Source organism: Bubalus bubalis, chromosome 4 (assembly GCF_019923935.1).
Source record: "Bubalus bubalis isolate 160015118507 breed Murrah chromosome 4, NDDB_SH_1, whole genome shotgun sequence".
NCBI classification, from domain to species: Eukaryota; Metazoa; Chordata; class Mammalia; order Artiodactyla; family Bovidae; genus Bubalus; species Bubalus bubalis.
In genome coordinates this window covers 146,716,246-146,735,439 of record NC_059160.1, presented here as the reverse complement: position 1 = coordinate 146,735,439, position 19,194 = coordinate 146,716,246, and the positions used below count along the sequence as shown (strand labels likewise).

At 53.0% G+C, this 19,194-nt stretch overlaps 1 protein-coding gene across 10 annotated transcripts in view; it reads right to left on the bottom strand.

Annotated features, from left to right (window-relative positions):
• CDH23 (cadherin related 23) overlaps positions 1 to 19,194 on the bottom strand; it is a 436,720-nt gene that overhangs the window by 379,143 nt on the left and 38,383 nt on the right. For all 10 annotated transcript variants that reach the window (XM_025284698.3, XM_044942219.2, XM_044942217.2 and 7 more), the window contains exons 2-3: positions 16,946 to 17,017; positions 9,547 to 9,624 (exon numbers count right to left, since the gene is read on the bottom strand). In XM_025284698.3, coding sequence (XP_025140483.3) covers positions 9,547 to 9,624; positions 16,946 to 17,012 — 145 coding nt within the window. In that variant the 5' untranslated portion in view covers positions 17,013 to 17,017. The remainder of the gene's footprint in view (positions 1 to 9,546; positions 9,625 to 16,945; positions 17,018 to 19,194) is intronic.

Sequence of the window (19,194 nt, the reverse complement as noted above, 5' to 3'; positions counted from 1 at the left end):
ACCCAGGCTCCTGCCCCAGTCCTGGGCCTGCACTCGAAGGCAGAGCTGTGCTGGCCACTTTCCCCTCTCTGGGAGCAACTGCCCCTACTCCCAGCTCCTTCCCGTGTGCAATCATTGATCACTGAGACCCTTTCCTGGGTGACAAACTGAGCAAAGACCCTCAAAACTCCTGAGAGGTAGCTGAGGAGGGTAGTAAGAGTGTGGATGTTGAAGACTCAACTCTTGGGATTCAAATCCCGAGGGAGCTTGGGCAGCTTGACCAATCGAGTCTGTAACGGGGGGATCACGATAGAGCAGACTTCCCATCATTGCTGTAAGGATTCGGTGAGATCATGCAAGTAATCTAACTATTAAAATGTAGGTACTAGTTGGTTACTACTATTATTTTTATTTTTAACCACAACAACCTACTTCTGCCACCCAAGACACAACACAAGTTGCTTGCCCCATGGTGGGCTGACTGTGGCCTTCTGAAATGCCACTCCTGGGGCTTCTGCCTGTACACCCAATCACTCAATGCTGCCTCCACTATGAACCTCCCCATTTCCAAGCCCAGAATGAAGTCCTTCCTCCCCTCAAGCATTAGCAGCACCCTGGAGCTCACAGTTCCCACTTGCCTGGGGTGGACTGGACATTTACCACAACATCCTCTTCTCAGCTCCAAAGGGGGGCTCCACACACAGAGTCCCCAAGTTGTGGTTAAGCGCACAGACTTTGGGGTCAGGCAGCACTGGGTTCAAGCTCAATTTCCACCCTATATAAGCTGTGTGATCCAGTGCAAATTACTAACGCTCTCTGAGCCCTCTGCCTTCTCATCTGTAAAGTAGGGATTATAAGGCCCACTTTCTTGGTCTGCTACAAGGATTCAATGAAGCAATGCATATGAAGAGCTTACCTAGACACAGAGTAAGTGTGTAATTAAAGATAGTTGCCATTTTCCCGGTTACCTTTCATGTGTGTGTCCCACACTGCCACCAAGCACAGCTGGCACAGGTGCGCAGTGCAGGCCGTTAACGCCGGCCTGCACGACAGGTGGCACATCATTACCATTAGTGATATTACGGCTGCACCCAAAACACTCACCCCGTCCCCACTCGTGCCAAGAGGGAGTCCACGGCTGGGTGTGCCACGGGCTCCAGATGTGCCCGGGCAGGGGCCTCTAAGGAGTGGCTACAGTCCAGAACCCCCCAGAAGGACACCATTCTGCCCTATAACCCCTTTGAGGGCTGATGCTGACCTGGGGAGTGGCAGAAAGGAAGCAGGGCCACAGCGGCATCCAGGCCCTTCCGGATCCTGTGAGTCATCCACACTTCCCAGAAGGAAGCATGAAAGCCCTGCTCTGTGAAGGCACCACTGAGCCAGGGCCCCGGACTGGCTTGTCCAGCACCTGCTCACCTGGACAGATACTAGATCACCTCTTTCCTCCAGAACCTCATCTAGTACCGACAGCCTTAGGGAGCAGCTGGGCTCCCCTTCCTAAGCACTCCAGCCTCGGACTGCAGCAGCTTTGAGGCACTTGGACTCCTTTACTTTAAAATCAAGTCCCAAGCTCGCAGCCCACCAACCCAGGCCCCTTCTTCCCTAGGCCCAGACGTACCCCATGCCTGCATGGGCAGAGCCCCCTTAAATTCCTTTGCAGCTGGTGTAAGAAGTTAGGGCAGGAATTCAATAGTAACTCTCTGAGGCCCTTGGGCAAGCTCCCTACTTGGGCCTCAGTTTCCTTATCTGTAAAGTGGGAGTGATTGACTAGTGATTATCAAATTGTCCCTCAGGAGGCACTAGTTGCTCATTGCTGGCCCTCTGAGGATTCTCAGGTGAGGGGTAAAATCCAAGGTGAGGAATACAGGCTGCTAGTGCTGTCTACCTCTGACCTTAACTTCAACCACAGATTGTGATTTCTCCTTAACACATTACTGTCTCAGCCATTCTAATTTTTTTTTTTTTTTTTTTTTTTTGTATTGTTCTTAGCTACTGAGCTGCATTGCCTCTGTGCAAGTGGCCGGTGGAAAAGCACAAACCATGCTCGGAGCACACACCTCGCTGATGCCTTGGACCGCCCCCCACCCGCTGGATTCCTCATATCCACGCCCTCAACCCTTCAATTCCTGTAGCTTTGCCACCGTCCCCTGTCCAGGAACTGCTTTGGGAGACAATGACCTCCTCTTCTCTGTGTCCTAAGGAACACTCTGGTTAAGGAAACAGTCATTCTCACCTTGTGGCTCTCCATCCTCTCCCGACAGATGACTTCTTCCCTTTACTTAGACAGAGGGAGAGGGGCACAGAGAGGGATAAAGCCCCTCCCGGGATACCAGGTACAAAGAGAGTTGCAGAAAAGCCCCTCCCAGATCCCCCTCTCGCCCGCCCACTTTGCGTCTGCTCCAACCTCATGCCTGATGTCCTGCCATCCTCGCCCCACGTCTCCCACTCCGAGCCCGGTGCGGGCTGCCCCCGCAGGGAGCTGTCTGCGTGCATGCAGGCACATAGCTCCTCCGTCTACTGAGACCGCGGACGCGGGTCAGCCCACCTGAAAATTGCTCTCGCTGGGTCCAGACGAAACAGCTGGGCATTGATGGAGTTTGCAGAGAAATTAATCAGCGCCGACTGGCAGCAGTGCCAGGCGCTGCCTGGGCCCAATCCATCCTAATGAATCCCGAGCTCCTGCCTTAATGGCTCCTGACAAGACTAATTTAGTCGTGTAGGTGATTAGCGTGGGCATTATCACCTGAATTGTGGCTCAGGACGCTCTGGAGGTCTGAGAGGTGCGGGGGGAGGTCTGCCTGGGGAAGTCGGCTCCCTGTGCGCCAACCTTGGCAACACATGGAGGGACTGGAGCCAACAGGAGGGGAATCGGCAAGACATTCACGTCCACTCACCCTTCCATCCTTCCTTCATCCTTCTACTCATCCGACCAGCATCTGTTAAGGCCCACTTTACACAAAGCACTGTGCTTGGCACCGAGGACATGTGCCAAGACGCTCAGCTGTCTTGGCTGCACAGTGGACACGATGACACCTCTCTGAGACTCACTGTGAGGTCGACAGGAGCCCACGTTTCAAATGCTTAACAGAGGCCCTGGAAACGCTAGCTAATAGTATTGTTCTACAATCTTACATTATCCATAAATACCGAAATGATAATGAATTGCAATATCGATATTAATTAAGGTAATAAGCAAAAACGAACCACCAATGGGGAGTTACCACAAATAACCCTGACAGGACTTTGCTAAGAGCTTTCATAGAGTCAAATTCAAAGCAAACAGAGGGTGAGGAATGGGGGAGCTACGGCCCCTCCCAGGCAGGTGACATCTGAGCTACATCTCAAAAGATAGCAGGAATCCATCAGGCAGGGAAGGGGAAAAGGTGCTCCCTGCTGAAGGAACAACATGGGCCGGGGTGTAGTGATGAGATGGAGGTGAGAGGTCGGGGTGCTGAGCAGGTTCCCATGACTGGGGAGCAGGTATAGAGCGGTGTGTGACGGGCTATGATAAAGAGTTCTCACTCCTTTCTCTGGGCACTTGGGAGGCTTTGCTGCTGCTGCTGCTGCTGCTGCTAAGTCACTTCAGTCGTGTCCGACTCTGTGTGACCCCATAGACGGCAGCCCATCAGGCTCCCCCGTCCCTGGGATTCTCCAGGCAAGAACACTGGAGTGGGTTGCCATTTTCTTCTTCAATGCATGAAAATGAAAAGTCAAAGTGAAGTCGCTCAGTCGTGTCCGACTCTTCGCGACCCCATGGACTGCAGCCAACCAGGCTCCTCCATCCATGGGATTTTCCAGGCAAGAGTACTGGAGTGGGGTGCCACTGCCTTCTCCGTAGGAGGCTTTAGGCTGGGGCTATTTAGAATTGGGATAGGATGAGTGACCTTGGGACCCAGCCCTGAGGAACACTGCCCCCTCCAGGACCTGAAGAATGAGGATTGGGTGCCAGCCAAAGTAGACGGACTAGATGCCCCCCATCCCCCTCAGAATCCTAAATCAGCTTGGTGCCTCCAAGCCAGGTGTCACGGGCTGCTTCTGTGTCCCTCCCTGGAGGCCAGCCAGAGCTCAGTGCCCTGAGGGTCCCTAGAAAATATGTCACATACATGCCCGGCAGGCAACTGGGGTAATAACACACGACCCCTGGCACAGTGTGGGCTTTGCCATTCACATGTGCAGGCAGAGACAGCACCTGTGCCATCTGGGGGGCACGCTGTCCTGGGCCTTCTCACTGGCAGCCATCCTTGTCGTCATCCACACCTCGTTCCCAACACCTTTGGGGGTGCAGGGTTGCCTGGCCTGAGACTTTAGGAGGATAGCAAGCAGGCATGGAGCCAGCCCTAGTCCCCGCCTTGGAAGGTCCCCCGACCCCTGCCACTCACAAACTCCAGACGTCACTCCTGCCCCAAGGCACCTGGAGCCCTGGGCATGAGCCAGTCACAGGGGTGGGCTCAGGGGACACGGAGATGCCAGGCACCTGGAAGGATTCACAGGGCAACACGGGAGACAGAGGAGGAGTTGAGTAACAACAGCTCTGCAACTAGACTAGCAGAGGAGAAGGCAAAGGAAGCGGCACTTGAACCCTGCCTGGGGAAATCCAGGAAGGCTACACAGAGGCAGTGGCATCTAAATCAACTTGACTGACCAACAGAGGTCCATCACGTTCCAGGCAAAAGGAGCAGCAACTGCAAAGGGCAAGAGGTAGGAACTCACCTTTCGTGCTCAAGGAACTGCAAGGAAACTGATGTGGCTGGAGTGGACGAGTCACTCCATTGGGGTGGGGGTGGGGAATAGACTGAGAAGGCACAGCTAGAGGTCATGCCCTGGAAGAGATAAACATTGCTGCTGAAAGGCCACAAGGCCTGAGGATTAGGTCGGCTTTAGCCACGGGGAGGTGGTCGGTGATCTCAACACGAGCAAAACTGGTGGAGTGGATTGGGGAGGGCAATCAGAGACAGCAAGCAACCTTGCACCCTGTCCTTCATTCTAAAGGTGTCACATAGCCATTGCTGCTGACAGCCAGGGCCAAGGTGTGGGCAATGCCAAGCAGCCTGACCATTCCGTGCTCACTGTGCCCTTGCTCTGCCCCGCCCAGGCCAGGCTCTGCTGTCAGTGACTGAGGTTCACGTCTGGAGAGGACATACAAGGACAAGGGGACCCTGGATGCTAACAGGCCAGGGGAAGGCAGGGCTGCTTGATGACTTCATTTGGCTGCTGTCTTTTTCTGCTGGGAGATGGTCTACAAAAGAACATCACACAGAGGGAATTGGAAGCTAAGATAGGAGGAGACAGAGACGGAACAAGCAGCCGGTGCACGGGATTTCAGACGGCCGGGCTGTGCCCTCCCATTCTGCTCCCGAGCACAGGGCCGCTCACCTGTGGTCGGAAATTGAGGCAAGAGCATAAAGGATAGAAACACTCAGAAGGTTTGAGGTGAATGAAAGTCCTAATCTCTAGCCCAGGAGATTACAGAAACTACATCCTGACAGAGCCTGTAGCCAAACTCTACCTTCCTTCCATTCTTAAAAGGAATTTAAAAACAAAACGCTCTGGACACTGCCTCAAACACTCAATAAACACTATCATTATAATAATATATATTATACATGTACCTTTTATATCATAGTTATCATTATTATTCTGTAAATTTCCAGTGGTCAGAATTAGGCTCAGTGGGTAGGAGTTCCAGGGACAGGTTTCATAGTAATATTACAAAGACTTTTGCATCCCCAGAACTGTCTCCAAGAACAGAAATGAGCAGCCTGATAAGACCCTGAGTTCCCCATCACTGGGGGTCCAGGCAGAAGCCAGATATTCTGTCCCAGGTTACCTTCCCAGCTGGAAGTTTGGTCTGCCCACAGCTCTGACAGCCTCCTCTGGTAAGCTGACTAATTTGGGCTCTGGTTCTAGCCACTGGCGCTAGCCACCCCACTGGACCCAGCCCATCTACATGCTTGTCTGTCCCCTCTGCAAACTGGTGGCTGGTGGGACAGTAAACCAGTCATTCCTGGGCCACACGAAAGTCCTCCTTTCTGTAAGAACAAAGCATTCCAGGCATGGAGGCTTTCGAGTTAACAACAGGGTATGTACACATGCCAATGATCCAGAGGGGAAGCTATTCCATCCCATTTTACAGTTCAGAGCACCAAGATTCAGAGAGCAAAGGGTAGTGAGAGCCAAGCCCCAAAGTCAAGTCTCTAGGCCGCCTCATTCCACACAGCAGGCAAAGGGCCAGTCCCCTGACAAGCTGTTTCAACCCTTACCCTCACTCTGGCCGCTGCTGGTCAGAGGCCTGCATCCTGGAACATTCACATGACTTCACACCCACTGAGTGGCCCAGGGCAAGTAAGTGGCAGCACTCATTGGCGGTTTCCAGGGCTGTGCTATCGGAGGGCCCAGAGATACAACACCCTGGGCTGGCAGGAATGCCCAGGCCAAAACTCACTGGGGCCCACCTTCCCAGTGCCTTCTCATTGGCAAGATGGGGAGACAGAGGCTGAGAGAGGGATGGCACTGTGCCCAATACCACACTGCAAGGAATAGAAACTGGGTGCCTGACTTTCAGGGTAGAACTGGGCTGTGCCATCCTCATGTAAAAAGAAGCAAGGAGGCCAGGACAGTACAGGCCAGCTCAGCACTGGCCCCTGTCCAGAGAGAGGAGCAGAGCTGCCTTCCAGCTCATTGAGTCCTCTCTCTCTCCTGCAGGCTCCCAGAGCCGGGGATCAATCCCCACTGCATCAGACGGACACCCCTGCTGTGACTGCCACAATGGGCTGCATCCTAGGAGTTATTCCTGGAGGCCAACCGATGTCAGCATCTCCAGAAGATGATCAAGAGCTGGGGCTAAAGGTAACTGGAGCAGGGCCTGCTGGTGTGTTCACTGGGGGCACCCCACCCGCCTCCCTGCCGCACAGGCCTCAGAGAACCCCCCACTCAGGGCTGAGCGGGGCAGTGCAGGCCACAAGCACTCCTCACCTGAGGGGGCTTTCCTCTGCATCAGCAGCCCCAACTAGTCAGTGGCTGGCCACAGCTCTGCCTCAGGGACCTCACCTGTCCCAGATATATTTCTTCCACCCTGAAGGACTCTCCAGGAGGATAAGGTTCAGACACTTAAAAAACCAGCCACAGGAAACAGCATGTGAAGAAATGGAAAGGACACTTTCGGGACTTCGCTCAAGCGCCATCACCTCCCCCAAACTTCTCCTGCTTCTCCCTGCCCCCAGGGGGATGACCCTCCCCCTTCAACCCCCACTGGGGCTTAACCAGACAACCAGCGCCCGCTGCTACCACCCAAGACTCTGGTTTCTTTATCCCTCTGTCAAATTCCTCTCTGAATTCACAGCACTCGGGCCTGGCACAGGGGGCACCCCGTCTGTATCTGATGAACTGATGAATGAACTGAAAAAAGTAGAGCCCCTAATGGTGATAAACGCTGCCTACATTCATCATTTACGGATCCACGTGCACTGGGCCTCTGCGCGGCTGGCTCCACGCCAGCCCCGCACCAGGTCTGGGGAGGAGCCATGAAGAGTCCAGGAGCCCTCAAACAACACCCCTGACCCAACTCAGCACGGTCCCCAAAAGACTGCCAGCCATGCTTTCCACCCCGCAGAAGGTGCTCTAAGCCTCTGGGAGAACATTCCAGAGAAGCAATCTGCCTCACTCTGGGATAACACTTCAAACACCACATCCCCGATCACCAACCCCCAAATCCAGCCTCACAACACTGCTGTGTGGGCCTGCTAACCATCAAAAGAGAGGCTACTTTCTACACAGTGGCCCCCACAGCCCTACAGAGCATCACTGGGCCATGCGGACAAGCCCCACAATAGTCAGAAACACACCCGCTGTGCCCAGCACCCATCCACAAAAAAAGGGAGACTGGGAGGGAAGGCCTCTGCAGGGGCTGCTTGTGTGTCCCTGAACACAGCAGGGTGAGGCTGGGGCCCACTAAGGCTCTCCTCTTCAAGCAGAGATTTTCTTTGAAGAATTTTGCATTTAGTTTGGTTTTACATATATGAAAGAGTGCTGTAAATGACCTATTAGTTAAACATCTTCAGAGCCCTCCCCTCTCCAAGCCATCCTGCTTCACTTTCAAGTACAGGTGATGCTCCCGAAAGATGCACCATGCTGGCCCTCTATGTACACTGCTCCTGGTACACAGCTCCACTCTGATACCCACAAAGCAGGCAGATCTGAGGGTAAGAAGCCCCAGGTTACAAGCACTTTCTCTAAAACAGACAAGAATGAAGGGACGCAAGAGGGAGTGTTGGTGAATGTGACGTGGAGTGGTTTTCCTCTGTGCTCGCAGGCTTCCTTGGTGGCTCAGATGGTAAAGAATCTGCCTCAGTACAGGAGACCTGGATTCAATCCCTGGATGGGGAGGATCCCCTGGAGAAGGGAGTGGCAACCCACTCCAGTATTCTTTTTTTTTTTTTTTTATTTTTTTTTTTTTTTTTTAAGAGACAGGGTCTCGCTCTGTTGCCCAGGCTGGAGTACAGTGGCTATTCACAGGCGCGATCCCACTACTGATCAGCACGGGAGTTTTGACCTGCTCCGTTTCCAACCTGGGCCGGTTCACCCCTCCTTAGGCAACCTGGTGGCCCCCCGCTCCCGGGAGGTCACCATATTGATGCCGAACTTAGTGCGGACACCCGATCGGCATAGCGCACTGCAGCCCAGAACTCCTGAGCTCAAGCGATCCTCCAGCCTCAGCCTCCCGAGTAGCTGGGATTACAGGCACGCGCCACCGCGCCCGGCCCACTCCAGTATTCTTGCCTGAAGAATTCCATGGACAGAAGAACCTGGCTGGCTACAGTCCATGGGGTCACAAAGAGTCAAACATGGCCGAGTGACTAACACACACACACACACACACAACCAGTGCTGTCCCATCAGCACAGCTTTAAGATGGGTTTGATCAATTCAACCCCATTTATTGAGAAGCTTCGGGATCCCTAGAGCTGAGCTAAGGCCATGGGGCTACATCTGCCGACCTCCAGCTACAGGTAAACGAGCCTGGCCCTCAGGAAGGGCTCACGAGGACAGACCTGGGTGATGAGGTGAGTCAAGTTGGGGCAGGTGGGAGGTGGTGAGGGGCACGGACCAAGATGCTCATGATCACTTCCTCAACAGTTTTGTTTTTTTTTTAATGACAAAAAAAACAGGCATACCCAGTGCAGAGTAAACTCAGTAATCACAGAAAAGTACAAAAGGCTGCAAATCAAATTATAAGAGCTTCCATCTTCAAATTTTCATGAGGAAGAGGAACAAGCCATTTTGTAGGACAAAATTAACATAGAAGTGAAAGTCAAGCAACTTGGGCTCAATGTGATAAAATCTTTGATACTGAGACCTCCTCTCTTTTTGGAATGGGCCAACACAAGAAGTAGTGAGTGCCCCGTCCCTGGAGGCAACCAAGAAGAGACCACATGAACACCCATCGTCACCATTGCAGAGGTTCCAATCGCAGGGGGATGATCATCTCCATGTCTAATATCTCTTTCACTTGTGGGAAAGGAGGCCACCCCACACCACCCAGCATGCCCACCAGCCCTTGTGCCAACTCACCCACAGGCGTATCCTCACTGATCAGCAGGTATGTGTCAAAGAAGTGGTTGGTGAAGAAGGGCAGTCGGTTCACCTGGCCTGGAAGTTAGAGAAGAGCATCAAGCATCAGTCAAGTACCCTCATGCCAATTCTATACGTTCTGCAAGGGGCACAGAGTGGGGGCTACAGTGGGCACTGAACCTGCATCCAGTGCCATGGCCCCTGGTAGCTCACTGCTCTGCCCCAAGGCCAACCAGGAGTAACTACAAGGCAGGCAGAAGGCTGTGAGGTCATTTGGTCAGCCAGGCCACCAGCCATGTGTAGCTATTGAGCCCGGGTCCACATCGGGATGTGGTGAAATGTAAAATACACACAGGTTTTTGAAGACCTTGTATGGAAACTGAAAGTCACTCAGTCGTGTCCAACTCTTTGAGACCCCTTGGACTATACAGTCCATGGAATTCTCCAGGCCAGAATACTGGAGTGGGTAGCCTTTCCCTTCTCCAGGGGATCTTCCCAACCCAGGGATCAAACCCAGGTCTCCCACATTGCAGGCAGATTCTTTACCAGCTGAGCCAGAAGGGAAGCCCAAGAATACTGGAGTGGGTAGCCTATCCCTTCTCCAGAGGATCATCCTGACCCAGGAATTGAACTGGGGTCTCCTTCATTGCAGGCAGATTCTTTACCAACTGAGCTATCAGGGAAGCCCTGTATGGAAAAGTGAGTATAAAATATCTCATTCGTCTTTTGTATTGATTACATGTGGAAATGATAATATTGTAGTTATACTGGATTATGTAAAATACATTATTAAAATGAGTTGCACCTGTTTCTTTTCTAATGCAATTCCTGGAAAATGTAAGAGCACACTTGTGGCTCACATTGTATTTGTACTGGGCAGCCCAGCTATACACAGAATGGGAGCTAGGTAAAGAAAAGGGCCGTCCACGTTGTTAACCACTGCAACTCCGGTGCCCGGAATCCGGCTTGGCACAGAGCTTCAGAACTCCTTGGAATTTTTCAGAGCAACAGGAATGTCTTTTGTTATTCATAAGGAGTTCCTTTGACCACATCTAAGTTTATGCAATACTTTGGCCACCTGATATGAAGATATGACTCATTAGAAAAGACTCTGATGCTGGGAAAGATTCAAGACAGGAGGAGAAATGGACGACAGAGGATGAGAAGGTTGAATGGCATCACCAACTCGATGGACATGAGTTTATACAAGCTCCGGGAGCTGGTGATGGAGAGGGAAGCCTGGTGTGCTGCAGTCCATGGGGGTCGCAGAGTTGGACACAGCTGAGCAACTGAACTGAAAGTTTATGCAAATGAGGTGACTTTTTAAATTAAAAAATGCTGTGTTAATTTCTGGTGAAAGAAAAGTGATTCAGTTCTTTTCATGTTCTTTTCCACTGTATAGTTTATTATAAGATATTGAATATAGTTCCCTGTGATGTATGGTAGAACCTTCTTGTCTATTTATTTTATATATAGTGGTTTGGATCTGCTAATTCCAAATTCCTAATTTATCCCTCCCCCTAACTTTCCCCTCTGGTAACCATAAGCTTGTTTTTTATGTCTGTGGGTCTGCTTCTGTTTTGTAAATAAGTTCAGCTGTGTCATATTTTAGATTCCATGTATAAGTAGTATCGCTGGTAATTTGTCTTTGTCTGTCTGACTTACTTCACTTAGTATGATAAACTCGGATTGTATCCATGTAACTGCAAATGGCATTATTGCATTCATTTTACAGCTGAGTAGTATTCCACTGTATATATGTACCACATCTTTATTCAGTCCTCTGTTGATGAACATTTAGGTTGCTTCCATGTCTTGGCTATTGTAAATAATGCTGCTATAAACACTGGATGCATGTATCTTTTTGAATTAGAGATTTCTCCAGATATATGCCCAGGAGTGGGAATGCTGGATCATATGGAAACTATTTTTAGTTTTTAAGGAACCTCCATACTGTTCTCTATAGAGGTTGCACCAATTTACATTCCCACCAATGGGATAGGAGGGTTCCCTTTTCCCAATGAGGTGATTTACAAAGGAGCCTCTACAGAAAACCTCAGGATGGGGCCAATCACTGAAGACCAAGTGATTTGATGGGAACTTTCAGTCCATCCCCAACCTTAGGGAGGGAAGGAAGGGAGGCTGAGGCTGGAGATTTCCAAGATTTGATGAGCTTCCAGGTTGGTGAACACACCCATCTGCTGGAAGGATGATGCTCCTAGAGAAACATGGAAGCTCCACCTGACCCCAGGCTCCCCCGCCCCACACACAGACCTCATCCCATGCACCTCTTCCATCTGGCTGTTCCCAAGTTGGACGCTTTATGCTTTATACTCAACCAGTAAATGTAATAAGTGAACTATTTTCCTGAGTTCTGTGAGTCATTCTAGCTAACTGAACCTGAGAAGGGCTAGTAGGAAGCCCTGATTTATAGCTGGTTGGTCAGAAGCACAGGTGGCCTGGGACTCACCACTAGCATCTAAAGCACAGCTGAACCCCTAAATCTGTGGACTCTGACCCTAACTCCAGGTAGTTGAGCATCAGGATTGAACTGAATTGTTGGACACACGGTCGGTGTCTGGAGAGTGAGAGAACTGGTTGTTGGTATTGGAAAACACCCCAGTAGGCAAGTGAGGGCACTTCCCCCTCTGACCCTGCCAGCCGGGGGTTGGGGGTTGGCCTGTCTCAATGGGGCCGGCATTGTATAGTGCACACGTTAGTGGCTTGTGCTGGGTCTTCCAGGGGCCCTGAATGTGGATGGGCTGCAGCCCTCTCCTCCCTCATTTCCGTGGACCTGGCTCCCTCAGAGTTTAGGCCAGGGCCAAGAACACAGAGGCCAGCATTTCCGCCATTGCCTGAGATCTCCCAGTGGGGAACAGGCAGGACTAGCGGCATTTCCACCCCCACCTGCCTTCACTCGGGCACCAGGCTGTGTCACTTCTGGTTCTGCAAGCGTTGTAGCCTCTTTCTCCCCTCCTGGCCTGGACTGCTGGCCCTTCTGCCTTCTCTTGCCAAATTCCTAGTCATTCTTCAAGTTTTTGTCTTAGATGTCTCTTCTTCCAAGAAGCCCTCCCTGGCCACTGCATTTCATCCACACCCTTACACCCTCTCGAATGAGGAATCTGGGGCTCCTCACGTACACGACAGCCTCAGAAACAGGCCAGTGGTCAAGGGCTGCACTTTTGTTTGGAACTTCCCTGCACCTCTTTCTAGTCATGCGACCTTCCTGAACCTCAGTTTACTCAGGTGTAAAACAGCGATAACAACAAGACTTAACTTCTTTGCTGTGCTGGGGATTAAATGAGATTACATACATAAAGCGCTTAGCACCATGCTCTCGAACACAGCATGCACTCGATAAGTGGTAGCTATGATTAACACCAAGATGGTTAGACATCATCACTGACTCAATGGACATGAATTTGAGCAAACTCTGGGAGACAGTAGAGGACACAAGAGCCTGGCATGCATGTTCATGGGGTCGCAAAGAGTCAGACACGACTCAGCGACTGAACAGCAACAAAAATTAATCGTAGCGCTTCCCATGCAGCCAGAGGGGGATGGATCCCTGCTGGGGGCCTTGAGCTCCCTGATGGAAAGTGGCTGAGCCAGGGGAGAAGGCTCAGGGGTGCCCAGAGAATCAAGGGTGGGCTCAGGCTGGTGGGAGAGGGAAATCAGCCAGGAAAAACATCACCCGCAGCAGCATCGTTCTTTTTCAAATTTTGTTTCACACAACCTGCCAATAATCAGCCACTGAGAGTCCTGCATGGGCAGCTGGGCAGAGCCCGGGGGACGTGTGTCGCCTGCCACACACCGAGCAGGACTGAGCTCTGGGAACAGGCTGCTACCCCAGGAAGCCCAGTGGCCTTGGGCTGCCAGTGGCGGCTGGAAAGGTCCTGGAAGGAGTGCGAAGGGGGAGGGCCCACAGGTCACTTGTTTGCTTAAAGACACTTTTAAAGCACGGAGGCTGTGTCCTCCCACCTCAGGAGCCTCGAGGCCTCTGGCCAAGTGGGAATGTGAGTGAGTGCGGCAAGGGGAGGGGACCACGGTGACTTCTGTAAGGAAGGGGAGTCCAGTTGCCTGCAACCATGATGCACCCCTCTGTCTCTGCCCCACACAGCTCATTCCCTGGTCTGGCATCTACTGTTCACTCAGCCCTGGACGCCTTCTCCGCACATTCCTGGCCCACTTGCACTGATCCTTTCCTACAAAGTAGATGTGAGTCCACCAGCTTTAAATGTTTCAAACACACAAACAAGATTCAAGTTTTAAACCATCACAGGCCTGAGGGGAGAAGGGAGAAGGCGAATTTGGGCTGCAGGTCCTGGACGACAGGCCTTCCCCACAAAGGCGAGGAAGGGAAAGATTTGAGAAGGAAGCAAAGCTGGGAAGGTGGAAGAGTGGAACGGTCAAGACACTCAGTGTGGGAAGGATCAGGTGTCCACCAGGCCAGGAAGCACAACCTCACTCAGAGCTGTGGGATGGGACAGGGAATTCTTACAGCTTGAAGAACACCGAAAGTGGCAGAGCCTGGACTGGAACCAGGAAGGCCCGACTCCAGCCCAAGTCCGCCTCCCCAGGCCTCTGAAGGTACCAAGCTTCTCACTGAGGTCCACACGGGGTAGAGCCCTATGCCCCACCCCCAAACCCAAGACTAGAAGGTGCACAGGACAAGGAGCATGGAGCAGCAACCAGGAGTGAGGCCTGGTAAGCCCTGCCACTTGCTGCTGCGTGACCTGGGCAAATCGCTCTACCCCTCTGGTTACCTTGCCCAGCCTCAAGATAAGGACAAAAAGCCCTCACTGCCCTCCCACCCTACAACTCCCTGTCAAGGGATCCCGTGCACCCCATCACTGTTACGGTGACTGCAGGGTGGCCCACGGGAGCGCAGCAGTGAGGGACCTGACATGGCGAAGCCCGGGGGCTCCACCATCACATCCCTCACACCCGGTGCCTGTGGGACCCGGCAGGAGGCTCACTGCCCAGGCTAGACAAGGGGCAGGGCAGGTCTCCTCAGGCCTTCACCTCCTGCCTTCCCAATAAGCCCACAGGCCCACAATGAGGAATGCGAGGGAGCACATGGAAGCAGGGGGGATGCTGGGAGCGGGTGTAGAAATCTTTGGCAGAGAGGACAGGCTGACAAAGAGATATGACATCGAGGGGCGTCTGTCCCTAGGCCTGACCTATCACTGACTGCCAGGAACGGGAGGAGAGATCAGCTGGGGCTACATGGCCCCATCGTGCCAGAGGAACCACACTGGCTGCCCCCACAGGGCCCAGGAAAGGGGACTGTGCCAGCAATGACATAGACACATAAACACATACACACACATGCAAAGCAGGCTAGCTCACGGGCAGGCTAGAGAATGGCTGGGTGGCCTAGGGAAAGGCCTCAACTCCTGTTTCCCGCACCCCATTTTTCTCCTCTTAGAGATGCAGACGATAACAAAAGAGCAAACACTTAAGGATGAGATGGTTGGATGGCATCACCGACTCAATGGACATGAGCTTGAGTAAGCTCCGGGAGTTGGTGATGGACAGAGAAGCCTGATGCACTGTAGTCCATGGGGTCGCAAAGAGTCGGACATGACTGAGCAACTGAACTGAACACTTATTTAGCACTTAATATGTGCTAGGCACTATTCTAAGTGCTTGATATACATATTAACTCATCTGGCCATTCTGACAATGTAAGCAGCAGAGTCCTATTGTGCTTATTAGTTTAGAGAGAAGGAAGCTGAAACATGGAGAAGCTAAGAAACCTGCCCAGGAGAACCCCTTGGAGAAGCGGGGCTGGAACGCAGCAGTCCGACTGCACACTGCTGCCTTGCGCCCACTCAGGATGCACGAACCATCTCCAACTTAGAGAGCCCAAGGGGAGACTGCCACCTCTTCCAGGAAGGCGGCCGAGCTCTTAGCACCTGCTTTACTTTTACATGTATATTTCTTTTTAATGGGGTGGGGAGGGCATGAATGTCAAGATCACAGAGTCCCTGAGGAGGCTGAGGACATCGTCCAGCAAAGCCAGAGGGTCAGAGCTGGTCTCTTGGGCCCCTCACTGAGGCCTCTGTGAATGGGGCAGAGAGGGGCAGGGGCCTGGATTTTTTGACCAAAACCCCAGGGGAGGACAGAGATCTGGATGGAGACCCAGTTGGGCCCTGCTCTGTACGACCCTGGGCCAGCTGCTTCTGCGGGCACCAGTTGTCTCCTTCGTGAAGTGGGCCAGGAGTGGAGAGAGGGTCTGAGACCCCTTCCGGATCTGCCCCGAGAGCCTCTGAGGCTGTGCTGTCATCCTGGGCTGCCTGGGTGGGAGTGAGCTCCCCACTGCAGGGGCATTCCAGCAGAGAGCACTCCCAGCCTGGAAGCCAGGACCGGCAACTTTCATGGGACTCTCGGGCAGCAGGACGCCAGCAGCAACCCACCAAGCATGAAGCTCTGGCCTCCTCCAGAGGCTCCCTGGAGTAGGAGAAGGAGCCGGCCCCCCTCAGGAATGTGCTTGCCAGTGTCGCCTGGCACACCGTTCCCATAGCTCTTCCCTGTGGGCGCCCTAGCCCTGGGGGACACCCAGCCAGCTGTGCCTGCTGGCCTTCCTTCCTGCAGACCAGAGCTGCTTTTCTCTCGCTGTCCAGGAGAAGGCAAATGCCCAGGCCTTCCCCGGCCTCCTCCATGGGCACTAGAGCTGGCACTGACCAGGTTGCTGAAGGGCCAGGGGAAGGAGGGCTGGTCCTCCCTGCAGGGAGGAGAGACTCCTGGCGGCCACACCCTCGCTCAGGCTGTTCCCTCCTCCAGGAAGCCTTCCGTCCCTCCCTCTTAAACAACTTCTCAGTCTTCAGGGCCCAGATGAAACATCTCCCTTCTGTCAGGCTCTCCTGTGCCCGCAGGCTCAATGGAGCTTTTTTTCTGACGGGCCTCTCTGGAGCTCTATGCAGCCTTTATTACCACTTTATTCATCCTGCTCATAGCAGTTCCACCCGTGTCTTTCTCCCTGATGAGACTTGACTCCCGAGAATGTCATTTCTTCCATACCCCCAGAGTTGGACAAACAGGAGATCCATAGTAGGTGTTCAGAAGACAACCATGGAACTGAAGAGAACCAGGGCCTGTCCCCGCATCCCAGAAGAAAGACAGTTCATCATCACAGATGCCTCCCTTAGAGCACAAGTATTTCTCAAGGCTCCTCCCCTTCCCTCCTGGGTCCCAGGCCCTGGAGATGGCTGGTATTTTCAGCCCTGTGAATCCTACAGAAGCAACTGAGGCCCAGAGAGGGACGTGCGTGCCCAGTCTCACACACAGCAAGGCTGGTCTCTGGAGTCCCAGAGCACAAAAACCCCAACCACGTGTCATCTAGCCCAGCCACCCATGCCTGCTGTGGGGGGAGAAGGCAGAGGGTTGGACTTACCCCAGCATCCAGAGATCAGCACAGAAAGCCAGACCGCGAGGCAGCTGGAGGCTACGTGGCACCTCATGGCTCCTGAGGACAAAAGGGGGAGAGGGTGAGAAGCTGCCTGTTGGAGCTGCCCTGCTCTTCCAGCGCCTCCAGCACTGCCCACCCCCGCTGCTCCCAGGAGAACTGGGTCTGAGACAGGAGGAGAGGCAACTGAGGCAAATGGGGGCTGGGGGCGGGGAGAGGACATGGGGAAGAAGAGAGGGTCTGCAGCCTGTGGTTTTGTCATCGTCCAATGCTGGGTATAGCACAGCGGCCTGAGAGTGACAGAGATAAAGGCAGGGGCAACGGTCTCCTCTTTGCCCTCGTGGAGGCGGGTTGCATGGCCTGTGGGCAGAGCTCGGGGGCTCAGGGACAGGTCTGTGACATACACTAGGCTCCATGGGTGGAGGAAAGGGCTGCTGCCTGCCACTCTAGGATAGCATCCCTCAAGAGAGATGGAACCTGGTGCGGGGGGACAGACTTAGGACCCAGGTGCTGAGCGGGAAGGCGGGTATCTCAGTGTGCTTGGCAGACCCACTGCTCCAACCACCACCCCAGCCAAAGTGCCCAAGCATGTCCTTTCCTGTTTTTATATCTGTATTTCAACTCATAACCTTGGATATGAAGGAAGCACCAGGCCACAGTGTCCAAAGAGGCATAGAGAAGGGAGGTAACTTGCCCCCAGCAAGTCTGTGGGAAGTTGGATCTGGATTTTTCTGTCTGGCTAAGCTCTAGAGAGATTTGGGATCCATCAGCCAAAGGCTCAGCAAGGCGGGCTCCCATCTCTAAGCCTTCAGATTTGGGGCTTCACCCCACCCTTCAAGCCCAGCCCCATGACAGCAGGGCCATGGTTCTCTGGTTCCTTCTTTCGCCTGCAGGCCTCCCTGGAGCCCAGCAGTGACACCAAGAGAGGTCTGCACTCCTCCGCTGGGAGTCCCTGCCTCCCGCTGAACAGTCTGTTAGTGCGGTCTCACCTCTGTGTCTCAAGTCAAGCCCACTCACCTCCCCATCCCCACGGTCTAGCCAAGGGTCCACACACCCTCCTTCAGGCAGCACTTACTATGCCCCTCGCCTGGGAGGCATTACCCTTCCCAGTTCGTAAGGGTCTGGAGGCTGAAAGCTGTTAACAATTTGCTCAGAGACCCCCAACTAGTGAGTGGTGAGGTCAGCATCTGGATCCAAGATGATATGCCCCCTCCCTCATCAATACATGATCAGGAAAGCCCTGGGGAGGCCGGGGGAGCTGAAGAAAAGGGTTTTGTGGAGAGACTTCTACATCTCTGCAAGATCTGGGCTGGGGGCTTCAGAATGGGCCCAGAGTACAGTCCCTTGGTTCCGGACTTGGAGCCAGCTCCCTCTCCCAGCCCCGTGCTGAGTGCAGGATGGAGCCTGCCCCACACCACACACAGTGGCCCATGGTACCCCGTGTTTCCCTGGAATACTGTACTTAAGATGTTCTAATTATCAAGTATGAAACAGAAATGTGGGAAAGATAAGATTCTAAGATGTTTTCACATCATAAAAGACAAATGCCCCCATCATAGCCCTATATTGCCACCCCTTTGTGTTTTCAAGGGTCAAGAGCTTATCCCAGGGGCCAGGAAGGGCACAGAAATGAGGTGAACCAGTGGTGGGAAAGACGGCCATTCAGAGGCCACGTGCTCTGTACAAAAGCAACCGCTGCTGATGTGTTTCAGCCAAGAGGGAATGTGGGCCCAGTGTGCCCAAGCTTCCGAGTTTTCTCAACCAAAAGCTGGAAATTTGGCTTTTACTATGAATTCAATTTTTACATGTTGGCAAATAATTCCATTTTATGAGCCAAACATGACCCATCTGATGGCCAGAGCAGGCAGCTTGGGCCTGGTATGCGTCCTGCAAGGCCTTTTTCCCGATCCAAGCAGATCCACTCGCACTACAGACGCACGCCAGTGATGCGGCTGCTGTTTCTCTTTAGGATGACGGAGACACCCTCTACACAAAAGAAATTCACTTTTCTCGTGTCACGATAATTCACACATAACTCTCCAGGTCGACACTGCCATATCCACCTCCATTTTCAGAGCTGGGTAATAGCTCATGGTCTGGATGTCTTGTCATAGAGACAAACAGCCCTATTGTTGGGCATCCGAGTGTTTCCAGGTTCCACCACACAGGCAACATCGCAGTGGACATCTCTCCACACATAACTGGGTTGGGACTTTGCTCTTAATCTTGGTTCTCCA